The 19,315-nt window shown below is 39.0% G+C and overlaps 1 protein-coding gene across 1 annotated transcript in view; it reads left to right on the top strand.

Annotated features, from left to right (window-relative positions):
• LOC120444328 (lachesin) overlaps positions 1 to 19,315 on the top strand; it is a 278,432-nt gene that overhangs the window by 89,237 nt on the left and 169,880 nt on the right. Inside the window, exons 4-5 of the mRNA XM_039623884.1 lie at positions 15,195 to 15,380; positions 15,787 to 15,982. Coding sequence (XP_039479818.1) covers positions 15,195 to 15,380; positions 15,787 to 15,982 — 382 coding nt within the window. The remainder of the gene's footprint in view (positions 1 to 15,194; positions 15,381 to 15,786; positions 15,983 to 19,315) is intronic.

The raw sequence follows: 19,315 nt of genomic DNA, 5'->3' as shown, positions 1-19,315 counted from the left end.
CGAGGTGTTTTCTTTTTCAGGTTTGTGTCCGACTTCCTTTAAAGTTTTCTCCAACAGGAATGTCGGCGTCTGCTGGTGTAAGGATGTGCCTACTGTAGACTGGTCGACACATCCTTCGATCGGTTTTCCGAAGGATTACATTTCTTACAATTCGGTTTATAGGTATTCTTGATGCCACACCCATAGCAAAATATGGTCTTGACATCCAAGCAATCGTCCCAACGGTGACCTACTTTATCACAATTCCAACAAGTCGCTTTAAAACGATTGATGGCTGATACTGTTGGTTGCGAATCTTCGGCAGGATCTGGTTCCTGACTAACCTCAGAAATATTACGTCGATATGCGAATGATGTTTTAGTTTAATTATTACGAACTTCGTTATAGAATTTGTCGTGCTTTTTAACTTCTGCTAACAATTTCTTAACTGAGACTATGTTTAAATGAAGTAACTCAAGTCGAAGGGAACTTTTCGAATTATCTATCAAAAGCTTAACCAAGTCCGGTTCAGGTAGAGATCTCTCGAGTCGATTTACTAGTTCTTCCATACTGATTTGATATGAATCGAAAGACTCATTCTCTCCTTGTTTACGTTTCGAAATTTTTCTCCATAAGTCAACATCATCTTCTGCATCATCATACTTGTCCCTAAAAGCAAAACAAAAGGTTTCCCAAGTGAACTCCTCATGTTTTCTCAGAAATTGCCATAACCAATCATTTACCCTTCCAGATAATAATAAGTGTAAATGGTCGCATACTAATTGAAAATCGTTACCTAAGGTTCGAGCTGTCAATGAGCGAACTCGGTAAATAAATTCTGCGGCCGATGGACCTTCCTTGCTTCCATCGAACTTAAGTTTCCAACCGTGAATAACTCTTCCGACCTTATTTGAAGAAATACTAACTGACGACCTCTGTGTAGAGTTCCTTAATTCCTTTTCCTGTAAGGCTGTGATAGCCTGATCATTATGTGAGTGAGGAAGCCTGGCACCATTTTCAGCGCTACCAGCTTGCATCCCCATTTGACTTTGCTGGATATGCAAGGTCGCATTAATGTGTTCTGTAAGCTTATCCAACAGTGTTCTTTGTTGCGAACCTACGACTGATTTAATAACGTTAATAATTTCCTGCGTATCCATGCCATTGGATGGATCTTGTATAGGTCTAGATGTTTCTAAGGGTTCACCCCCATTTCTTTGCATGGATCTGGTAGTAACGCCCTGTCTTCGGCCTCGGCCTCTGCCTCGCCTTGGCTCGGTTCCTTCTAATGAGAGACGTTCTCCATTTGAATCTCCTGCCTCAGACGGTATATTTCCTACAACAGCGCGTTCAGACTGTTCTGCATTAGTCAATTCGGTCTGCAGATCTACATTACCGACCGTAAGTAGTTCTGTAGTACAGAGAGCGCGACAAGTAGGACAAGCTGGAGAGCTTCTAAGCCAATTTGTCAAGCACGCATGGTGGAAGGAATGTTTGCACGGGGTTGTTGCAACTAACTGGCTTTTCTCGAGCCTTCCATGACAAATTCGACAGTACTCTGGATTATTTAGAATATCTCCGATACTATTATCGTTGCTTGCCATCTTGTTTATCTAATTCTCTTTTCGGGTTTATAAAATCAGTGTTAATAAATCTGTCCGTTCCATAAATGTCAATTTCCATATCAAGATACACCAACTCATTCCTATCGCTACTCAAAATTATATAGATTACGGTGGTTTATTGCGTTATACTAGTCGAATCTCAAAGATTATCTCTTAGACCGTATGTTCCAGGTATAATACAATAAATCATATGAAAACTTGTTAGTTGTCCCGATCTGGAGAGGTCAATCAATCCAAATGGTCGAATTGCAATTGTTCATTCCATCCCTCAGATATTTAAACTAACCGAAAAAATCTAATAGCTTCGTATAGTCTTCTTGGGTAGTTCTCACCATGTTTATTTTAAGCAAAAACTCCTATTCCACAAGCTGCCTATCGATTCTAATCTCGTAACCACAAAAACTGTACTCTTGAAGAGAGTTATTAACAGAGCTAATACGTGGAGCTTCGGTGTGTGTGTGTGTGTGTGGGGCCCCACGTTGGGCGCCATTTTTGTAATGGATATTTGTGAACTGGCTTGGGATATAGTATAAAGCCTCGGCTGGAGAGGGAATCGGGGTTCGTGCACTATGCTGCGCTCTGCGCTCAGCTCGCCGGTATTGGGGTCGGGGTTTTCCTATCCCTATAATCTCCTGTGCCCTCCATCCGTACAAAAAGATAAGTGCACTTGACAGAAACTACTCTAATTCAAATAGCAAAGAAACAACAACAACAACAAAAAAATGTGAATTTAGCGAATTCCCCATAAAACGGAGTAAGCAATAGTAGAGAGCTAGGTGACCGCGTTGTGTTGGGAGTGATCGAGATGTTAGTGATCACTCGTTCCTCTATACCCTCCCTACCTTTGGAAATGTGTGGAACCTGGTGTACATTTCCGCTAGATTAAATTAATTCATCGCATTAATCTTGATATTTCATTGGCCTTATGTAGTAGGACAAATTATTATTTATTTACAAAATCACTTTTATCAAATCCAATATAGCTCAAACATAACCAAAGATATTTATATTAATCTTAATTCGTTCACTAAGCATAGTTCTAAGTCTATTGATTGTATTTGTCTCTTAGTATTTACATGATTTATTTATATTTCTTAGTTTATTGTTTTAGGTTTTATTTTTAGATGCCTTTTGTTCAAAAGAGTGTTTTAAATATGTATCATTTTATTCTTCCTAAAAATTCCGACCGTTACTCTAGAAATTTTACCAAGTTACCATGCTATTTTAGTTTTTAATCACCTAAATTTATTTATTTGTTTATTACCACATTGTTGTCGCCAAGAAGATCGTTGGGCCCAATGAACTGCTACATGGCTGTAAATTAAGGGTTAATCAAGTATGGGTAGGTGTGAATGTATATATGGGTAGGTGTATGTATGTAGAAAAGAGTAACTTATTATTTAATTGCTAGAGTAAGAATCATATTGTTAATCAATTGTAATTAATCATCATCAATCAAAATTAAACTTCATTTCAATAGTTTTCTTCAATCGGTTTCAATCTCCATCGTTGTTCAATTATTCTTCTTCAATTTCTTGCAGTCTTCAGCTTCAATTACTGTTCAATTCTATCATCCATTCTTTGTTTCAATTTCTATTTCAATTTCATGTTCTATTTCAATTTCAGTTTCATTTTCTATTTCACTTTCATTTTCAATTTCAGTTCCTACTTCTAATAACTTCTGCTTAACCTAATTTTAATATGTATATATGTTAATTAATATTTCTAACGCATGTCTAGTATTAAGTTTAAACTAATATTTATCAAATAATAGATTAATTCAAATTCTAATTAATTTATACGGCTCCGGCCGTAGGCAGCAGCAACTTCACTTCGTTTTATTTCACTTTATTCTTTTCTCTCTCTCTGGTTCCTTGGTCAGTGCATGGGGCACCCTAAATCAGCGACATATTCGTACTCACGGCGATTTTCTCTTCTCTACTTCTCTGTCTTCTTTATCTGCTTACTACACGTGTTCTGGCTTCATCTTCCTTGTCTCTCTTTCGTCTCTACATCGCAGATCAGGCCTTCGCGCCGTTTACGTGCGATCCACAGATAAGAACTTTTGGCAGCTTGCGGTTCCTGTCGGCAGCGCCTATGCCTAAATGCACATAGGTATGCACATGTGTGTAGCCGCAGCGCCTGTACTTATGCCTGCACGTGTGTATGTGCATGTACACCGCGTGTCTTGGAGGTACGTGGGCGTGCTATAGTGCTAGCCGACAATACCTTTCTTCTGTAAAGAAACTTTAGGTCAGTTTCTACACCAAATAACACTTTTCTCAGGGTTATTATTTACCTGCCTGGAAACTACACTATGCACTCCGTAAAAATCAGCAATCAAAGAGCTGCGAATTCCGTGCTCTTTACGCACTTCTGTACGCACTCGAAACTTGGTTCCACTGTCTTATTCTTAGCCGTGTTCGTATAAGTTTTTTATAACTTTTAATACCTTAGTTGTCCACTTGATAATTTTAAGACTGCACGTGGGTTTTTTTTTTAAATTTTTTTTTCACTTTTATTGTCTGTTCTTTTCACAAGTTACGTCTGTCGTCTCGGAGTAGAAAATCAGAATGATCGCGTGTTCGCTGTACCTTTTGTCAAAGGCGCGAGCCTAGCGAGCTATAACGGGACCTTTCCAGGCTATGAGAGCGACGACTAAGGTGCGAAAGGGACAACTAGAACTTACAGCTTCTGTCTTTGAGAGTTGTTGTGAGCTTTCAATTAACCCTAGTATGCCGAAAAGTGGTCTCGTCTAGATTTGTACCGATGATAATAATTTTGGTTTAATTTTTTTTTTTTTCTGCTTATTTTCTGGTACACTGGCCACTACAACCACAGATTATGTTCCTAAGTTTCGACGGGAATCGTAATCTGAAAAAGGAGAGTGTACTACCTTGTTTGTAAGTCTTTTGCGTGGTATACGCCCATTTTCTTTCCATTTTCACCAGATAACTCATAATATGCTGGACTGAGTTTTCTAGCTATTGTTGCTGTTACGAACACTTTAGCTAGTTTATGGCTGAATTTCTTGCTAGCGTTGCTTTGCGAAAAGTTTCGAACATAAACTTGATCTCCAACCTTAAATTGTATATTTCTACTTCTCAAGTTATATATTTTAGCGTTGGCTTCGTGCGATTTGGCAGTGTTCAGCTGTGCTGTGTATCTGGCCATTTGTAATGCATTTGGATACATTATTCTAGCATCGTCTAAAATCAAATTTAGTTTTCTGAGCAGTTCGTAGTCCTTGCCATTCAAGATCATGTTTTGACCGAACGTCAGAAAGTATGGTGAATATCCTGTCGTGGTGTGTAAACAAGATCGAAGAGCTCCATTTATCTCATTCAAATTCTGATCCCAGGTTGTATGATCTGTTCCCACATAAGCACGAATTGCCGCTAAAATCGAACGATTTAATCTCTCGCTTGCGTTTATTTGCGGAGAGTAAACAGCCGTGCATATATGCTTAATTGAATATCGGGTTAGAAACGATTCAAAGAATCCTGACCGAAATTGAGATCCATTGTCAGTTAATATCGACTCTGGTACTCCGAATGTAAACAAAATTGAATTTTCCAAGTATTCACATATCTTGGCAGATGTAAATTTCTTTAAGGGACAGAGGAAATGGAACTTAGTAAATTGATCCACTATGACCAACAATCCTATATTACCTGATTTCGAACGAGGGTATGGACCTAACAAATCCATATACAGTCGTTGGAATGGTCTCTCTGTTTGCCTAGGTTTTCCCATCGGAGGACGAAGAACTATGTTCGGACTCTTAGTTTGCTTACAGGCCGAGCAGGCTTTTACATACTCTCGAATTTGTATAAGCATTTTAGGCCAAAACAGATATCTTTTAAGCTTTTCAATCATTTTTCCTGTGCCACAATGTGATGCGCTTGGAGGATCATGAGCTTGTTGAAGAACACTTTGGGTTAACTTTGAAGGTACCCAAAGTTTCCACAAACTATCGTCTGACTCCGTTTCGTTAGTAACAGCTTCAGTTCTTTTGTAGACATATCCGTCAGTCACTTTAAGATCAGGGAGTTTTTCTTGGTTTGCACGAATGCGATCAATCAGGTCTAAATACTCAAAGGAGCGAAACTCTTCCGATTCCAAATCGATGATCGGACCTAATTCTTCGAATTCTTCTACTGACTCGTTCTGTCTTGAAAGGGTGTCAGCAATGACATTTTTAAAACCCTTGCGGTGTTCTATGCGAAAATCAAAACCTTGCAATTGAATAGCCAATCGGGCAAGTCTTCCTGACAAATCTTTTTGACGCATGAGCCACTGAAGTGCTGCATGGTCCGTAACTACCAAGAAGTCTTGACCCTCTATGTACGCACGGAACTTCTTTATTCCCTTAATAACAGCCAAACATTCCAGTTCGGTTACGGAATAGTTCCGTTGTGCTTTGGATAACTTGCATGACATGTATCCGATTGGCATTTCAAATCCTTCCTCATTTCTTTGGGCGAGGACGCAACCCAAACCAAATGAACTAGCATCACACAACAAAACGAATGGCTTCGAGAAATTCGGTGTTACCAGGATGGGAGCGGTTGTTAATCTCTGTTTCAATTCCTCAAAGGCATTCTTAGCAGCGATATATATCCCAGACTAATGCGGTTTTATTCTTCTTAATCATTTCTGTCAGAGGATAGCATACTGTTGCATAATTATCTACAAATCTACGATACCATCCGGATAAACCTAAGAACCGACGGAGTTGTTTCACTGTTGTTGGGAGCGGAAACTCATTGATAGCCTGAATTTTTGATGGATCGGTCTTGATCTGTCCGTCAGAAATTAAAAATCCAAGGCATTTTATTTCTCTCATGCAGAACTTAGATTTTTCTACATTAATCGTTATGTTGGCCTTTCGTAAACAGAGTGCTACTTCTTGCAAAAAACCAAGTGCGAATCAAAGTCATCTGATAGGACTAATAAGTCATCAAGATATACAAAAATTCGGTTTCGAAGATGGGCTGGTATGACATGATCCATTAACCGGCATAAGGTCTGCGGTGCATTAGTAAGACCAAAGGGCATGACCTTGTATTGGTAAAGAGGACGGTTAGGAACAGTAAATGCTGTATACTGACGCGACTTCTCATCTAACATTATTTGCCAAAAAGCATGTTTCATGTCGAGACCGGTTATAAAGCGTGCAGGAGGTAAGCGACTCAGTATCCCGTCAATTTGAGGTAATGGGTACGCGTCCTTCCTGGTATGTTTATTGACTTCGCGGGAGTCTAAACATAACCTAACCTTGCTTCCCTTTTGCACAATAACGCAATTACTGCTCCAAGGACTGCTAGAAGGTTCTATTATATCAAGAGCTAACATATTATCAATTTCGGTGAACATAACTTTCTCCCGTGCAGGTGAGATCGGCCAGTGCCTTTGCTTAACAGCCTTAGCGTCGCCGACGTCAATCGAATGAGAAATGAGGTTCGTTCGCCCCAAGCCTTCTCTTTCATAAGAGGGAAAAATGTCAATTACGGCTTTTAGCTTATGTTGTTCGCTACTGGAAAGGTTGTGTAACTTTGGTGATTCCATATCTTCATCTGTAGGACCACAATCTAGCTCACTGATGCTTTCCTCAAGCTTATCCGCAAGTTTAAATTTTCTAAAGAAATCTATTCCCAGATAAACTTCTTGTGTTAAGTCGGGTATAATGAAAAATTCTATGTTTTCGGTAATGTTTCGAAATGTCAAGGTGCATGTTAAAATTCCTTTTACAGGACAAAGGTTACCACTAGCTGTCTTAACTTTTCCTGAACACTTACGAACCTGTGGGTGGCTCAAGAGTGAACGAGCTGATCATGACCTACGCAACTAACGGTGGCTCCTGAGTCTAACAAGGCGTTGTACTCCTTGTCGTTAATAACAACGGAAGTGTAGAGACGATTATCTCCCTTCCCTTGTACTGAAGAAATCAAAAGCCTACGAGTAGAAACTATATTCTTCCAAAATTTTCGTAGACGGAGAGTAGATCTTCTAGGCTTAACTGCTTTAATTATAGTGCTTATATTTCCAAATATCTTATTTCTAATTTTCAAATAATTAGACAATCTTTCATGAAAAGGTAAAAACGAGGTGTTTACTTTTTCAGGTTTGTGTCCGACTTCCTTTAAAGTTTTCTCCAACAGGAATGTCGGCGTCTGCTGGTGTAAGGATGTGCCTACTGTAGACTGGTCGACACATCCTTCGATCGGTTTTCCGAAGGATTACATTTCTTACAATTCGGTTTATAGGTATTCTTGATGCCACACCCATAGCAAAATATGGTCTTGACATCCAAGCAATCGTCCCAACGGTGACCTACTTTATCACAATTCCAACAAGTCGCTTTAAAACGATTAATGGCTGATACTGTTGGTTGCGAATCTTCGGCAGGATCTGGTTCCTGACTAACCTCAGAAATATTACGTCGATATGCGAATGATGTTTTAGTTGAATTATTACGAACTTCGTTATAGAATTTGTCGTGCTTTTTAACTTCTGCTAACAATTTCTTAACTTAGACTATGTTTAAATGAAGTAACTCAAGTCGAAGGGAACTTTTCGAATTATCTATCAAAAGCTTAACCAAGTCCGGTTCAGGTAGAGATCTCTCGAGTCGATTTACTAGTTCTTCCATACTGATTTGATATGAATCGAAAGACTCATTCTCTCCTTGTTTACGTTTCGAAATTTTTCTCCATAAGTCAACATCATCTTCTGCATCATCATACTTGTCCCTAAAAGCAAAACAAAAGGTTTCCCAAGTGAACTCCTCATGTTTTCTCAGAAATTGTCATAACCAATCATTTACCCTTCCAGATAATAATAAGTGTAAATGGTCGCATACTAATTGAAAATCGTTACCTAAGGTTCGAGCTGTCAATGAGCGAACTCGGTAAATAAATTCTGCGGCCGATGGACCTTCCTTGCTTCCATCGAGCTTAAGTTTCCAATCGTGAATAACTCTTCCGACCTTATTTGAAGAAATACTAACTGACGACCTCTGTGTAGAGTTCCTTAATTCATTTTCCTGTAAGGCTGTGATAGCCTGATCATTATGTGAGTGAGGAAGCCTGGCACCATTTTCAGCGCTACCAGCTTGCATCCCCATTTGACTTTGCTGGATATGCAAGGTCGCATTAATGTGTTCTGTAAGCTTATCCAACAGTGTTCTTTGTTGCGAACCTACGACTGATTTAATAACGTTAATAATTTCCTGCGTATCCATGCCATTGGATGGATCTTGTATAGGTCTAGATGTTTCTAAGGGTTCACCCCCATTTCTTTGCATGGATCTGGTAGTAACGCCCTGTCTTCGGCCTCGGCCTCTGCCTCGCCTTGGCTCGGCTCCTTCTAATGAGAGACGTTCTCCATTTGAATCTCCTGCCTCAGACGGTATATTTCCTACAACAGCGCGTTCAGACTGTTCTGCATTAGTCAATTCGGTCTGCAGATCTACATTACCGACCGTAAGTAGTTCTGTAGTACAGAGAGCGCGACAAGTAGGACAAGCTGGAGAGCTTCTAAGCCAATTTTTCAAGCACGCATGGTGGAAGGAATGTTTGCACGGGGTTGTTGCAACTAACTGGCTTTTCTCGAGCCTTCCATGACAAATTCGACAGTACTCTGGATTATTTAGAATATCTCCGATACTATTATCGTTGCTTGCCATCTTGTTTATCTAATTCTCTTTTCGGGTTTATAAAATCAGTGTTAATAAATCTGTCCGTTCCATAAATGTCAATTTCCATATCAAGATACACCAACTCATTCCTATCGCTACTCAAAATTATATAGATTACGGTGGTTTATTGCGTTATACTAGTCGAATCTCAAAGATTATCTCTTAGACCGTATGTTCCAGGTATAATACAATAAATCATATGAAAACTTGTTAGTTGTCCCGATCTGGAGAGGTCAATCAATCCAAATGGTCGAATTGCAATTGTTCATTCCATCCCTCAGATACTTAAACTAACCGAAAAAATCTAATAGCTTCGTATAGTCTTCTTGGGTAGTTCTCACCATGTTTATTTTAAGCAAAAACTCCTATTCCACAAGCTGCCTATCGATTCTAATCTCGTAACCACAAAAACTGTACTCTTGAAGAGAGTTATTAACAGAGCTAATACGTGGAGCTTCGGTGTGTGTGTGTGTGTGTGGGGCCCCACGTTGGGCGCCATTTTTGTAATGGATATTTGTGAACTGGCTTGGGATATAGTATAAAGCCTCGGCTGGAGAGGGAATCGGGGTTCGTGCACTATGCTGCGCTCTGCGCTCAGCTCGCCGGTATTGGGGTCGGGGTTTTCCTATCCCTATAATCTCCTGTGCCCTCCATCCGTACAAAAAGATAAGTGCACTTGACAGAAACTACTCTAATTCAAATAGCAAAGAAACAACAACAACAACAAAAAAATGTGAATTTAGCGAATTCCCCATAAAACGGAGTAAGCAATAGTAGAGAGCTAGGTGACCGCGTTGTGTTGGGAGTGATCGAGATGTTAGTGATCACTCGTTCCTCTATACCCTCCCTACCTTTGGAAATGTGTGGAACCTGGTGTACATTTCCGCTAGATTAAATTAATTCATCGCATTAATCTTGATATTTCATTGGCCTTATGTAGTAGGACAAATTATTATTTATTTACAAAATCACTTTTATCAAATCCAATATAGCTCAAACATAACCAAAGATATTTATATTAATCTTAATTCGTTCACTAAGCATAGTTCTAAGTCTATTGATTGTATTTGTCTCTTAGTATTTACATGATTTATTTATATTTCTTAGTTTATTGTTTTAGGTTTTATTTTTAGATGCCTTTTGTTCAAAAGAGTGTTTTAAATATGTATCATTTTATTCTTCCTAAAAATTCCGACCGTTACTCTAGAAATTTTACCAAGTTACCATGCTATTTTAGTTTTTAATCACCTAAATTTATTTATTTGTTTATTACCACATTGTTGTCGCCAAGAAGATCGTTGGGCCCAATGAACTGCTACATGGCTGTAAATTAAGGGTTAATCAAGTATGGGTAGGTGTGAATGTATATATGGGTAGGTGTATGTATGTAGAAAAGAGTAACTTATTATTTAATTGCTAGAGTAAGAATCATATTGTTAATCAATTGTAATTAATCATCATCAATCAAAATTAAACTTCATTTCAATAGTTTTCTTCAATCGGTTTCAATCTCCATCGTTGTTCAATTATTCTTCTTCAATTTCTTGCAGTCTTCAGCTTCAATTACTGTTCAATTCTATCATCCATTCTTTGTTTCAATTTCTATTTCAATTTCATGTTCTATTTCAATTTCAGTTTCATTTTCTATTTCACTTTCATTTTCAATTTCAGTTCCTACTTCTAATAACTTCTGCTTAACCTAATTTTAATATGTATATATGTTAATTAATATTTCTAACGCATGTCTAGTATTAAGTTTAAACTAATATTTATCAAATAATAGATTAATTCAAATTCTAATTAATTTATACGGCTCCGGCCGTAGGCAGCAGCAACTTCACTTCGTTTTATTTCACTTTATTCTTTTCTCTCTCTCTGGTTCCTTGGTCAGTGCATGGGGCACCCTAAATCAGCGACATATTCGTACTCACGGCGATTTTCTCTTCTCTACTTCTCTGTCTTCTTTATCTGCTTACTACACGTGTTCTGGCTTCATCTTCCTTGTCTTTCTTTCGTCTCTACATCGCAGATCAGGCCTTCGCGCCGTTTACGTGCGATCCACAGATAAGAACTTTTGGCAGCTTGCGGTTCCTGTCGGCAGCGCCTATGCCTAAATGCACATAGGTATGCACATGTGTGTAGCCGCAGCGCCTGTACTTATGCCTGCACGTGTGTATGTGCATGTACACCGCGTGTCTTGGAGGTACGTGGGCGTGCTATAGTGCTAGCCGACAATACCTTTCTTCTGTAAAGAAACTTTTGGTCAGTTTCTACAGCAAATAACACTTTTCTCAGGGTTATTATTTACCTGCCTGGAAACTACACTATGCTCTCCGTAAAAATCAGCAATCAAAGAGCTGCGAATTCCGTGCTCTTTACGCACTTCTGTACGCACTCGAAACTTGGTTCCACTGTCTTATTCTTAGCCGTGTTCGTATAAGTTTTTTATAACTTTTAATACCTTAGTTGGCCACTTGATAATTTTAAGGCTGCACGTGGGTTTTTTTTTTTTTTTTTTCACTTTTATTGTCTGTTCTTTTCACAAGTTACGTCTGTCGTCTCGGAGTAGAAAATCAGAATGATCGCGTGTTCGCTGTACCTTTTGTCAAAGGCGCGAGCCTAGCGAGCTTTAACGGGACCTTTCCAGGCTATGAGAGCGACGACTAAGGTGCGAAAGGGACAACTAGAACTTACAGCTTCTGTCTTTGAGAGTTGTTGTGAGCTTTCAATTAACCCTAGTATGCCGAAAAGTGGTCTCGTCTAGATTTGTACCGATGATAATAATTTTGGTTTAATTTTTTTTTTTCTGCTTATTTTCTGGTACCCTGGCCACTACAATCTAAATGTGTACCTAGACCACTTTTTCCCAAGCTTGTGCCTAAACAGTTTTTCCTAAACTTGTACCTAAACCGTTATGTCCTAAAGTTGTACCTAAACCGTTTTGTCCTAAAGTTGTACCTTAACCGTTTTGTTCTAAACTTGTACCTAAACCTTTTTTTAACCATGTACTTAAACCATTTGGTTTTAAACTTGTACCTAAACCATTTTGTTCTAATTTTGTACCTAATCCATTAATTCCTAAATTTGTACTTAAGCAATTTTCACCTACACATGTGCCTAAACATTGCCTTCCCAAACCTTTACCCAAACAATTATCAGCTAAACTTGAACTTAAACCATAACCAACTAAACTTGTACCTAGAATATTATTTTCCAACCTTATATCTAAACGTCATCCTATATTTCCAGTTATATTTTTTTTATCACTGCTTCTTCCTGAATTTTACTCCCTTAACTTTTTTCAAAAATTTCCAGTTGACTCTGAGAATTTTTTTCCGAATTGATAATTTCCATACATTCATTGGAAAGTGCTTTTACTTTTTCCATTGTCATTGATTTCAATACTCTCTACCGTCACCAGTTTTAATTCTTCTAAATTAATTGTTAAATTGCAAGCATCCATAAAATCTCTACCCAACACTATATTACAGTCCATTGATTCATCAGCCACTACAATTAATTTAAACCAGATTTTTATTTCATTCTTTAAAATAAAACATAATATTTTCCAAAGGTTTTCAATAAGCCCTTGTTTATTAAATAGCTCTCTTCTTGAGGCTCTAGCGTTAATCCATTCCGTAAATATGACTGTTTGATAAACGAAACTGGACTTCCGGAATCTATTTGGCATTCTGTAATACTAGGCTGGTTAGGATATTGAGCAAGCAGAATTTTAAACAATCTTACATAATAATTTTCCGCCTTGTTCTTATTTTGCGGGCACTCTGTAATCCTGTGATCCTCCGCGCCAAATCCATAGCACCAACCTGGTGTCCTCTTCGGTTTGGTGCATTCTCTTATCCAGTGCCCTTTTCCATTACAATTGAAGCAACGGGTCTCGCTGCTTCCGGCACTCGCATTTGCTGCAGGCTATTTTGTCATCACTAACGCCTTTTGTTGGAGCCTTTCGTCCGCGAAAACTCTAAGACACCGAAAACACACTTAGATAATAATTAGGTACGCTTCTAAAGCTGCTTCATAACGGGCTTTGCCAGCATTGCAAATCCCGTAAATAATATCTTGAACTGCGAAAATGGCAAAGTAAGTGACAAATACTCAAGAAAGGTAATCAAATTGTCACCAGATTAAAAACGAAGCCATTGATAGGCTTCTGGCCTTTAAAAATGTAATATTGTCCTACCCAAATTACAAAAAGATTTTTGAACAAAAATATTTCACTTAACGTCGGAAATCGCTCCAAACTGTAGAACTTATGTTATGAGTAAACATATGGGTATCATTATGAGTAACATAAAGTAAAAATTTTCTAACATGCATCGACAAATTATCCAAGCTTGCAGCTTATACCGGGTTCGGTCATAGATATAAAGTCTCGACTCATGCAGATTCTGAACATGTTTCCCAAAAACAAACGCGATTTACTGCGCCAACGAGAAATCCTTGAATTCAGAAACCGTTAAATCAATGCTCAACAAAAGCTTTGGATTAGAAATTTCAAACGTTCCTCCCTTGCATAGCTCTTCTAATAGTTCAAGTGGTTCCATGGCACTCTTGGGGACATATCACGATCTCATAAGTTAGAAACATAGGTAATGGATATAGTCGAAAATATTTTCTTGCAACCAGAAAGTACAACAGATCAATCCATTCGGTGGCAAACGAGAGACCCATAGACGTATTTCACGCAGCCTCCAAGGGTGGTCCATTAGGTAAACTTTTGACATTCGGAAATAATGACAATTATTTATTAAAAAAAAATTTTTTTAGGCTAAGACATCTTTTCACTTTAGCGTGACCTTGACCGAAGCGATATTGAAACTTAGCGACTACTTCCACGCGGACCACATATCTATAGCCGACGGATACGTAACAATCTGGGACTCTTACTCTTATATGGGACACAGGACGAACTTGGCATCCTTCAAACTTACATTGACGAGACTTGGAAATTGAAAGAAATTGCTGAAAACCGACGTACAACATATAGCCGCATTAATAGCGTCTTTGACCATTCACCACTGACAAGCACGTAGCATTAACATGATAGGTAGTGCCCTTAAGGCAATTGCGGGAACCCCATATTTTGATGACTGTCAACAAATAATATTTAAACCAAAATCAGTTAATAGACAGATTAACATTAACAGTGTTACTGTATTAAGGGACCTCAACTTACTGCTACACTTGCAAAAAAAAATTCAATCAGCAATTTAGTATAAACACTATTATAAAATATTATATAATTATTAAATGAAGAACTCACCAATAGTGTAACTGACCTTTTAAAAGTCTCTCATATGAAAACTATCCAAAATTCGGAATTATTCTACTTTCTGATCAAATATCTCTAACATTTGTTAAATTGAAAAAAAATGGATATTCTTCATGTTCAGCATAATAACATAATATTAGATTAAAAATAAGGTAATTCGGTGGCCGACCATAGAACAACAAAGACCTTCACTGTACGTGACTGCGGTACTACTGTGAGCAATTCTTTCTGCAGTAGACAACAAAATTCTTTGTGCGCCCAACAACTAGTATTTGGAACCGTGGCAACATGCGTTAAACGCCCAGCCACCTGCCATCCGTGGTAGAAATCCACTGCGCAACCAACCATTAATGTAGTGGACGGCGTCGGGCACAGCCATATGGTCGCGGAATCTTGCGCCCGATGCCGTCGCGTCTCAGCATTCAGCCAGCAGCGGCGGCTTCATGGTTCTCTTATAGTTTAAACGAACTTGAACTAAAAACAAATTATAATAACGATTTTTTTGAACGAAGTAATAAGAACTCTTTTAATTTATACAAATAACACAAATAATGGTGAGCAATACTATTTATTTCTTTTTTTGGACTTATTTCAGGTTGCATGGATAAAATCTGATTCAAAGGCCATACTTGGTATACACACCCACATGGTCTCACTAAATCCAAGATTATCTGTAACACATAACGGTCACAACACCTGGAAACTTCACATATCTCGCGTACAGTTAAACGACTCCGGAAGTTATATGTGTCAAGTAAATACAGATCCTATGAAGAGCCTTGTAAGTGCATCTACATATGTATACCATTATTAAATGTAACAAAAACAGTATTCAAGCAAACAACATCTGAAACCCACATTCGTTAATTAAAAACTTTTATTTATTTAAGTTTCCTATATTAAATGGTTTTTATGCTTCTCATTCCGACCTGAAGTTTTCCTATATCTGGTTTAGAAAAAAAACTTGCGAGCGAATTATGTGATCATACAAAATGCAATGGACAATTCGGGCACACTGCCTTCTTACAGCTCCCATTTTTTAAATTTTGGTTTTTACATAAAGCAATTTTTTATTTACCGTCTATATAGTATTCCCCTCTTGTGCGTTTAGTTTCCACTATCCGTCCATAGTGATTGAGCTTCAAAAAACTAATTGATTTTTTCTATATAAAATCTTTGTCTTGCAGTCTGGATATTTAGATGTTGTTGTACCTCCAGATATTTTAAACCATCCAGAACATAATCCAGAAGAAGGTGTCTGTCAAGAAGGTGGAAGTATTTCACTTTTATGCAGTGTAACAGGCGTTCCAAGACCAAGGGTACTGTGGCGGCGTGAGGACGGAAAGGAAATAATACTACGCACGGATAGCAGAGATAAAACAGGTTTTTATGCTACGTTACATGGAGGAAGCAAGAAGAAATGCTATAGTCAAATGCATCAAATATTACATACTTGTTACATTGCTTTACATTTCAAAACAAATATTCGGGCTGCCACAAATCTCAATAAGCGATTTTGATATAAAAATTATATTTATGTATGTAGAACATACACATACACAGATTCAGCTCGTTTTTTTTTGTTCATGAAATCTACAACAATTATTCTTAGATCTTAGATCTACATTACAATCGAATTTGTTTCAAATATTTAATTTCGATTCGATGTATATAAAAAAGAAAGAAAAGTAGTTTCGACAAACAGAAATTTTTAAACCATCTCATTAAAGAGTAAATGAGGGCATTCTCACCCAGAAATAAAAAATATATATCATAGAAGGTGCTTATTTTAGTGCTAAGGTAAACATATACATATACTTTTCGGTTTAAAAATGCATTAATGGATACCGCCATTTCTCGTCGTAGTAAGCACCCATTTTGGTTTTATGTGAAAAAGTTAAGAGTTGTTAAAAGTTCTTGTTCTACGGTAAGAGTGAAAGAAAGTTACGTAAAATTTCAATCGCTTTCACAATTTTTCCGCGTCAGTTTTATGCAGAGGTGGACGAAAGTATTAACACAACGTGAATTTTAAGAGATTTAAGGTTTTAATGCTGATTATGAGATCAGATACCAAATTTTATACCCGTTACTCGTAGAGTAAAAGGTTATATTAGATTCGTTAAAAAGTATGTATCAGGCAGAAGGTTTCCGACCATATAGGTTAGTTTAGGTTAGGTTTTACCGGCCGTCGGTTATCCGACGCACTTAGACCATTAGAGGTCCATTGTGATACCGTGTATGTTTTTCCCTTTTGCCCGTCGAGGTTCGTGTGAAGTAAGCAGTTTCCCCAGCCAGAGGCGCTGGTGAATTTTTGTATCCGATGTGGATCGGTGTCGGACAAGTCGGACGTGTCTATCAGGAATCTGCTTCCTAATTGAGCAAGTCTTTTCACTTGCAGTGCTGGACAGTGGCATAGTAGATGCTCTACCGTTTCTTCCATTTCTTCGTCCCTACAGCTATGGCAGAAATTATTATACGGGGCATTTCGTCTTCTGGCATGGGTACCTATCAACTAATGCTCTGTGATGACTCTCATTGCAGTGCTGAGGTTTGCTCTGGTCAATCTTAAAAGTTTTGACGTTCTTTTTGGCGTGTTAGGCGACAGTGTGTGGTGTTTTCCCATATTGTCTGTTTGTTATGGTTTAGGTTTTCCCTAAGTAGTAGTTTACAAGTGGCCAAAGACATACTCATGCCCTCCATCTCTGGTATGCGTGGCGCGGTAGTGCCTTCTTGAGCTAATTCATCTGCGATGGAGTTGTCCCTGTGTCCGGGTACCCGTATAAGGCTGATTACGAATTGTTGTGTCATCTCGTGTAAAGATGATTGGCAATTCGATACTGTTTTCGAGTGACTAGAGATTGAGCCAATCGATTTGATAAATGCTTGGCTGTCACTGAAAAGGTTTACATGTGAGCCTTCCGGCTTTAGTGATTTTAAGTGTTTAAGGGCCTCCCTTATTGCTGCCACTTCAGCCTGGAAGACGCTGCAGTGATCGGGGTGTGTAGGCCTAGCTGTTCGGAGTAAACTCGTCCTCCTACTCTGTTCTGTAGTTTTGACTCATCCGTATAGAATCATATAGCATTCTGGGGGCCAGGTATTTGTGAGTTCCAATCGTCCCTCTCTGGGATGATTGTGTTGAAAGGTGTTTGTATGTACTCCGTTGAAGTGCAGTAGTCTGTTTTTTAGGATACATGAGTGACCCGCTTTTTGTGGGTTCCACTGTTTGGTATCTCTAAGCCTGATTGCCGCTACTGTAGCCTGTTCCATGCCAGCTAGTTATGGGTTTGGGAGGTTGAGTATGGCATTTAGGGCTTCGTTTGGGGTGGTGCGTTAAGCACTGCTGATGTAGAGTGCCGCAGCTCTTTGCATTTTTGCTAGCATTTTTATGCTGGATTTCTTTTTCAGAGCCGGCCACCATACCACGACCCCGTACAGTAGTATTGGTCTGACGATGGCCGTATATATCCAGTTTACTATATAGGGTGGCATGCCCCATTTCAGCCCTATTGCTTTCTTGCACATGAAGAGTGCTATTGAAGCTTTATGTATCTGTCTGTGAGATTCAAGTTCCAGTTTAGTTTCCCGTCTAGTATTACGCCCAGGTACCTTGCGCTGCTACTGAAGGAAAGTCTTTGATTGTTGAGGATAGTTAGGACTAAGTCTGGTATATTATACTTCCTAGTGAAGAGAACCAGCTCGGTCTTTGAGGGGTTAGTTCCTAATCCGTTTTTTTTGGTCCAGCTGGACAAAACACTGAGTTTTTCGCTCATGAGATCGCATAGCGTTTGTGGGTATTTGCCTGTGAAGATGATAGCAACGTCATCCGCATAGGCTATTATCCTGCAGCCCCCCCCCCTTCCATGTCGCATAGTATCGAGTTGACTGCTATGTTCCATAGAAGTGGGGAGAGGACGCCTCCTTGCGAGTGCCTCTGCTGACGTGCCTAGTGAGGGTTGACGCGCCTAGTGAAGACATAACCTTCCTGCAGGTGAGCAGTTGGCTTATGAGTCCTACCAAGTGGCGGTCCACCCCAAGGTGTGTCAGGGCTCCGGTAATCGCCTTTGGGATGACGTTGTTAAAAGCTCTTTATCTGTCCAGGAAAGCTACCAGTGCATATTCCTTTTGGGACATTGATTTTTCTATCTTGGAGACGAGAGAGTGTAGTGCTGTCTCTGTCGTGTCTGTGATGAGACTAGGGTTGAGAGTTGATCTCAGATGCAGGCCGATGATTCTTTCAAGGGTCTTTAGTAGGAAGGATGACAGACTGATTGGTCTGAAATCTTTGGGGGTCGTGTGTGCTGGTTTCCCAGCTTTGGGAATGAAGACTATACGGGACTCTAGCCACGATTGTAGTAGGTGTCCAAAAAGTAGGGACCGTTTAAAAATGTCAAGAGGCCAGTTTATGGCTATATTTCCCGCATGCTGTCTGTACCTGCTGATTTGTATGGTTTAAAGCTGTGTATGGCCCAATGGAGGACCTTTGTGTCTATGCACAGTTCGATACTTGCCAGTGTGGCGTTTGTTTGTTGGAGGGTGAGAGCGTTTTTGCTTTTTCCTGGGAAGTGAGTGTCTAGAAGTATCTCAAGAGATTCCTCACTCGTGCTGGTCCAGGAGCCATCTGCTCTTTTAAGGTAGCCTAGGGTTGTGGCCGATTTGGATAGTATTTTTCTAAGTCTGGCTGCTTCAGTTGTGTTTTCAATTTCTGAGCAGAAGGAA

Source organism: Drosophila santomea, chromosome 2L, assembly GCF_016746245.2.
Source record: "Drosophila santomea strain STO CAGO 1482 chromosome 2L, Prin_Dsan_1.1, whole genome shotgun sequence".
In the NCBI taxonomy this organism is placed as follows: Eukaryota; Metazoa; Arthropoda; class Insecta; order Diptera; family Drosophilidae; genus Drosophila; species Drosophila santomea.
This window is presented reverse-complemented; position numbering and strand designations above follow the sequence as displayed.